The 7,036-nt window shown below is 39.0% G+C and overlaps 1 protein-coding gene across 1 annotated transcript; it reads left to right on the top strand.

Annotated features, from left to right (window-relative positions):
- Positions 1-2,072: 2,072 nt before the first annotated feature.
- Positions 2,073-4,286, top strand: LOC307035313 (uncharacterized protein). Its single transcript, XM_079674459.1, has 5 exons — positions 2,073-2,208; positions 2,308-2,770; positions 3,254-3,392; positions 3,680-3,813; positions 3,898-4,286. Exons 2-5 carry the CDS (start codon positions 2,326-2,328, stop codon positions 3,957-3,959), a joined length of 780 nt encoding a protein of 259 aa, XP_079530585.1. The 5' UTR covers positions 2,073-2,208; positions 2,308-2,325; the 3' UTR covers positions 3,960-4,286.
- The last annotated feature ends 2,750 nt before the right edge of the window (positions 4,287-7,036 follow it).

The following is a 7,036-nucleotide window of genomic DNA, read 5'->3' as shown; positions in this document are numbered from 1 at the left end:
GGTGCCCCTGGAGACCATCTGCGCTGCGGGGTCGTGGGCGTCTTCTGGCACATTCTCCAGTTGTTATCAGGTTAATGTTGCCACTTCCCATTCTTTGGGCGTGGTCCTTTTGCCGAGCTCCGCTGCTTCCAGTAGTGAGCAAGGGCTTGGATTCTTCATGACATGGTTGGTATAGGTCATCCAGTGCTAAAGCACCGCCACTGGCGGTCAGTGGGGACAAAATAGAATGATAGTTACGGCTGTAACTACGGTTCTATGAGTCCCGGATGACCGCCAGAGTATCCTGTCACTCAGAATTCTTGTGTGCCCGCTAGAAGATTCTGGGAGCCGATCCGCTAATGACGCCGGCCTATGTAGCCGTCGTCACATGGGTCACAGGTGACTTTTTTGTTATTAGGTACTCAAACTGCGCATGTGTGCGATGGACATATCCAGTGCTAAAGCACCGCCTCTGGCGTTCATACAGGACTCATAGAACCGTAGTTACAGCCGTAACTATCGTTTTTGTTTCTCTTTGCAGTTTTTGTGCAACTTATTGAGTTTTTGGCCGGGAACGTTTTCCTTCTGTTTGTTTTTGAACCTTTCTGCCGCCAGCCAGCTCCGTGTCGACAGTACCTGCCATGGCCTAGTATGATTAATTAAACACCTTGAACTTTACTTGTGTCTGTCTCTGCTTTGGGGTCCAAGAATCCAAACGCCACAGCAATGATGTCAAAAGATATTGGAATCTGTAGCGTGCCCCCACATCAGAAACAGGGGGGTACCGTGTGTCTGTCTCCCAATACATACGGACTCCAGCCATTTCTGGCTTAGCCTTTTATCATAATAAAAGGAATACCAACACCCACACATGCAGGTAAACCAGTTCAACAAGTCACACAATGCTGTCTGGCTAATGATAACAGGCTAATTATCATACTAAAAGGGATACATCCAAGTGTCCCAACACATTTCAGAAAGAACTGTTTCTGCCAAAACCAGAGAAGAGTTAAATGAATTGTTGTAACTAATTAATTGATAAGATACAAGTACAGTTTAAAATATTGCTAGAGATATTATTTCACATACTTTTATCAGAAATAATGTATTAATTTATTCAATTCTGGTCTTAATTCAAAATCTTAACAGAGGACACATTTAGAATTTAGTTATAGCGAATTATCAAAGACATTATATTTCTATTTGTGTTTTATTTCCATATGTGAACAAAAAACCTCTTGCCACCTGACCAGTTTCTTCAACAAGGGCCGGCCTCCCCACTGACACTTGACCTCAGCCACAACGCAGACTCTATGCATTCCATTAATGCACACAATGTTAACAATATCTTGTTCATCCTAATACTGTCAGTCCCTTCCAACCCTCCGAATTCTGCACAACGCACATTGTTGCTGCACATATTTGATTTGATTAAATTAAATGTTTACGGGTATACCTATACTTTATCCATATTCAATGTAAATATTGCTACATTTAAATGTGTTTATAGTTTTCCCAAAAAATGAATAAATTCCTTGTATGTGTGGTGTTAACCTACTTGAAAATAAACCTGTTTCTGATTCTGAACTGATCATTGTGGAGGAACTTCCACACAAAAGCAACCTCTTTGGTAAGAAATGAACAAATAATAGAAGTTTGAAGCAAAGTTTTGGCTATTACAGGCTAGTGAAGTGTTGGCCAGACAGGTAATACTGCTTAGGCAATTAAAAGTACATGCTATAGAAATATTGGCCTGGCAGGCACAACTTGCATCCTAATTACAACCCTAATATCAATCCTAACAATGGGAAGTGAATATTTAGTAGCGAGATGTAAATTCAAACTGTGAACATCAAACCAGAGAAGGAAGTTACAGTGATACTTAAATGAGACTTAATGATACATTTCTGCAATGATCATAAACTGGTTCACACTCACACACACGTACACATCACTGTTTTCAACAAACAAGGAAGTGATTTTTATTTCCTGATGACGTGTCACTGTCGCTGAATGTGGCTATTGTTCATGATTTTACATATTGTCTTGTGACTGTGAGAACATTTTGAAATGTATAATGACTCAGCTGGATATCAGCCTGATAGGTGGTGATTGGTTGCTTCAGTATAATGGGAGGTGTGGAAGAGAACTATAAATGATACTGACCAGGAGTCCCTCCATCACGACTAAGCAGGAGCTTCTTCAGAAAGATTCAGAGAACTCCTACAGGTATGTTACAGTAGAGATAGTTTTGACTGTTTGACAGAAGGTGGTTCTGTTTTTGGGGAAAATCTTGGCATTTGTAATGATATTTGAATTATTTCTAAGGTTTAGTCCGGCGTCAGAATGATGAACCCTGCTTTCCTCTCTGTGGCTCTGCTGCTGCTGGTGCTGCTTCCTGGGGCCCCAGCTAGAAAGGACTCACCTGAAAGTGATTTAGCTGAAAGGGATTCAGCTGAAATTGATTCACCTGAAAGTATTTCAGCTGAAAGTATTCCAGATGAAAATGATTCAGCTGAAAGCATTTCAGCTGAAAGCATTCCAGCTGAAAGTGATTCAGCTGAAAGTGATTCAGCTGAAAGCGATTCACCTGAAAGTATTCCAGATGAAAATGATTCAGCTGAAAGCATTTCAGCTGAAAGCATTCCAGCTGAAAGTGATTCAGCTGAAAGTGATTCAGCTGAAAGCGATTCACCTGAAAGTATTTCAGCTGAAAGTATTCCAGATGAAAATGATTCAGCTGAAAGCAATTCAGATGACAGTATTTCAGCTGAAGTTGCACCAACTCCAAGTAAGAACTGCAGAAAAAATAATTTGTTATGTTTTTATTAAAGGACCACATCAATAAATACTTGAATATCACTGATGTGCAATAACAGTTCCTGTCAATATAAAAGTGTGTGCAATACCACTTCTTTATAAACTTATTATGTGCAGTTAACACTTTATTACTTTACAATTTGTTAACGTTTCCGACTTGATACTTTTATATATTGATTTACTTTTTAAATACTACTTTTACCCTTGTTAAGTATTTGTTTTTGCTCATTTGTTTGTATTTGTTATAACATGAGCTTGCCTTTGTATTGAATATATAAATCTACTCTTTTTCGGTTTTTTTATCTGCACTTTACTTCTCCTGCTGTATAGATATTTCCTTGATACGGGAAGTAGGGTTAGGGTTTCTGATTCTGGCCATTAAAAACAATACATACTGTATGTTGTTTATTCTCTTTTTAGATTATGAACTGACTATGACTTCATTTTTTTCCAGATTGTGTAACTCCCTTCAGCATCCTGGTGTCAAACTCTGTAACCAACGCTCCCAACAAGACCTACAGCACGTGTGTGGTTCACAGAGGAATCTTACTGGGAGGAATGAGGAGACTGCAGGAAACAAACAAAGGGTTTAGGTAAGATCATCATATAAGCTTTAAGCACGAATCGACCCCTTTTAAATTTTAAACAGTGGTGGAATGTAACAAAGAACATTCACTCAAGTAATGTAGTTAAGCACAATTTTGAAGCACTGATACTTGAGTCTTTTGCTTCTTCATACTTCTACGACTCTTCTTCCTTTTCACCATAAAATGTTGAACTCACCACTGTTTTCTCTGTCAAAAGCAATTATCTAAACAGATATATAATGATGTTGTGTATTCCATGTCCTTCATTGAGATATCTCCTGTCGTCCCTGCAGGTTCACCTACACCGAGGATCCCAACTACGGCCCATATCTGCAGAGTGTGAATGGTTTGAAAGGCAGTACAAAGGACCGCACTTACTGGGAGCTGCTGGTCAAAAAAGCCAACGAAACCATCAGACTTAATGTTGGTGAGTCAAGCTGCTTTTTGTCTTTTTAAAGTCAACTTCCACTATCTTATTCAAAATCAATTTATATAATATTTTTGTTTGCAGGTATTGGAGCTTTCCTTCCGAGTGAAAATGACCAAATCATCCTGAATTTTAAGGAGTACTAAAGGATCCGACGCCACTGAAAATCATCATAAGATCAAAGCCAGATTAAACTCTATGATTATGTATTTCATACATTCAGATATAAATAACAGCTTGATACATAACCCCTAATGTAAACAAAAGAAGGGTTCGTATTGCGATGTCTTGACTTTTTGATGGTCTCATGGGAATCCACCTTCGCTTTAAAGGTTCTGCTTGTAATCAAATATTTCTTCTTTCCTATTACTCAGGCAGTTCGATTACATAACACTATACTCACTTGAACATGCTTTGTTTGAATCTCTCTGTACCAGGAAACAAACAATAAAATATCCTTTACAGCAGTCAAATCTGTGTGATGAGAACTTTTTCCTAAATGTTCCCTCATGCATGAACACCATTGTATTATGTAATTTGGAAAATTAGCATCATTTCCAGAAAGGTTTGAGAACGAGGAAAACATCATGCACACCATTGTTGGCATTCATCCTGTTCAACATTTCCTAAACATATGAAGGTCACCACTTACAGATGGCAACACAATACTGATATATAATTGTTGGTTAATGTTTGGGTAATTAAGGAAACTGTCTTAGGAGTCAATAACAGAACACGATGCAAGTGTAACAGCATGTAATATCTGTGTCTACTTACTGTAAGTCTTTGTTAATGTTAAGACTCTTTCTATTTCTTAATTAATCAAGAATAAATGTAGTTATTCGTTCATAGACACATTTTCTGCTAAAATAAAGTGTTTCAAGGATAATAATTTTGGCGTCGTTGATACTATTTGTATATATATGCTACTGTTCAAGTCATTTTTGGACAATACTGTTTTTCTATTGTCGAAATGACAGCAAAAAGGTCTTCCTGTTTTTCGGTCATATAATCAGGGGCGGCGGGTACTGTAGGCTAGCAGAAGCTCGATTCTGATTGGCTTGAAGGGCGGTCGTGTGATTCAAAAACAAAAAAGATTAAAAGATTGGCATCAAAGGACACATAGATTGATAGATATAGGCCTACAGTTATTAATAACATAAAAAAAATGAAACTTTAAAAAAAAGAAATCCAGTTTCTCTCAAACTTTGCGTGACCCCCCCTCATCTAAGACACAAGTGATCTGACTTAACAATTAAATAATTAACATAGTCGCATTTGAGTTGAGTGTTTCGCCAACTTAATATGTTGCTTAAAATAATACTTCTGTATACAGTAGGCTATGTGACACTGTAAGTGTTGCACGGCCAGACACGACTCGAGAAGTTGACTCAGATAAGGAAATATATGATATGTTATGATATTATATGATCGATGACGTGATTGATGATGTGATATGAATGATAAGTGCGACCCGTTGGCGTCTTCCCTGCATACGGCTTTCTGTATTTCCTTTATCCTGTAATATGACTTGATAGATTTAAACTCCGCACACTGAGCTCTGATTGGTCAGCAGGTGGTGCTTTCACTGAGAGTTGATCTCGGTTGATCTCTTATCTATAGACGCCGGAGGTGGGCAGTGTCAGGTACAAAAAGTTATTTAGCCTTCCCAAACCTGGGCCTCACGCGCCGCCTATGTATATAATATTATATCCTTTTAAAAACTTATATTGAGCTTTGATTTATTTCAGGACAAATTCTTGTTTACACACTGCCCACTATACATTTAATTTCTAACCATCATCAAAATACCAAGCAGGGAAACGGAGTTCAGGGGGAGTGGCTGTACGGCTTTACCCGTAGGATAGAAAAGGGGGAAGTGACGTCTGACTCAGAGGTCGCGCGGCTGTGGAGAAGAACGTGTTGCCCACATTCTGTTACTGAGTTTAGGCTAGTTAGCTAGCAGGTTTGTTGTTTTGGGTGCAGTCACTTTTGCCTCCACTTGCTGTTCAAATAAATGTTGAAAGAAAAAGTAAATCTGTTTACAGTTCTGTTTTATATGGGTGTTGAAGAAGAAGAAGAAGAAGAAGAAGAAGAAGAAGAAGAAGAAGAAGAAGAAGAAGAAGAAGAAGAAGAAGAAGAAGAAGAAGAATTGGGAGGGATGAAACCCTCTTGAATGGTCACACATGCAGAGCACACAGCACCCACAGTGAAATGTGTTCTCTGCTTTTAACCCATCCTAGTACCAGGAGTCTAGTACTAGGAGCAGTGGGCAGCTACTGTACAGCGCCCGGGGAGCAATGGGAGTGAGGGGGGAAGGGGGATGTCCGGTGCCTTGCTCAAGGGCACCACGGCAGGGCAGGAGGTAAACTGGGACCTCAAGTAGAAGTCCACACTCCAAATGTTGGTCTGGTCGGGGACTTGAACCGGCGACCCTACGGCTCACAGTCAAAGCCCCATACTGACTAGACTTAGTCCCTAATTTTGCTCTCAAAGTGCACCAGATTGATGCATTTAACTTCAACATTTAAAAAAGAATCTTCCCGGGGGAGCTTGCCCCCGGACCCCCCTAGAGGAGGTGAGGTCCACCACCTGCCCACACCCCCTGTTAAATTGTCTCACCCACATTGAGGAAGCTTCCTACGCCCATGTTTTATTCCAAGTCAGATTGGGTCAAAATGTAAAAATCTGTTAACATTAAAATCACTAAATATATGCTGTAACTATTTTTGCTCTCGGCAACTCAAGGGCTCAGGTAATGTGATTACTATATGAATAATTGTCCAAAATAACATAAAATGCATCGGGTTTTTTGACCGTTTAGCCCTGAGCCTGTTTTTAAGGGCTCAGGCTCGAAAATGACATTCCCAGAACAAATGACCATAATCTTCCCTTCTAAAAAGGGTTAAATTAATAATATTTTTTCTCAAAGTAATAATAAACCTTTGAGTTGGATGTAGAAAAGTCAGAATCAATATAGATGTTTTTTATTTTAAAGAAAATTCAGATTGAACATAGTAAAAAACTGTAAATTATAGTGTCCGTCCGAATATTATTTTTTACTTACAGTGAAAAATACCCTTGGATGATGGTAAGGTAGACTAAAAGCTTTAGGAATTCAAAGTACAACATATAATAAGTACCCTGTATCAAGATTGATGCAAAACAAGTGACATTTGACCTTTTAGAGAGGTTTTGCAAAAAAAACTCCACCTCTGAGGTG

This window comes from Notothenia rossii (genome assembly GCF_949606895.1).
Source record: "Notothenia rossii genome assembly, chromosome: 4".
Lineage (NCBI taxonomy): Eukaryota > Metazoa > Chordata > Actinopteri > Perciformes > Nototheniidae > Notothenia > Notothenia rossii.
The sequence above is the reverse complement of the archived record's forward strand: the minus strand, read 5'-3'. Positions and strand labels throughout refer to the sequence as shown.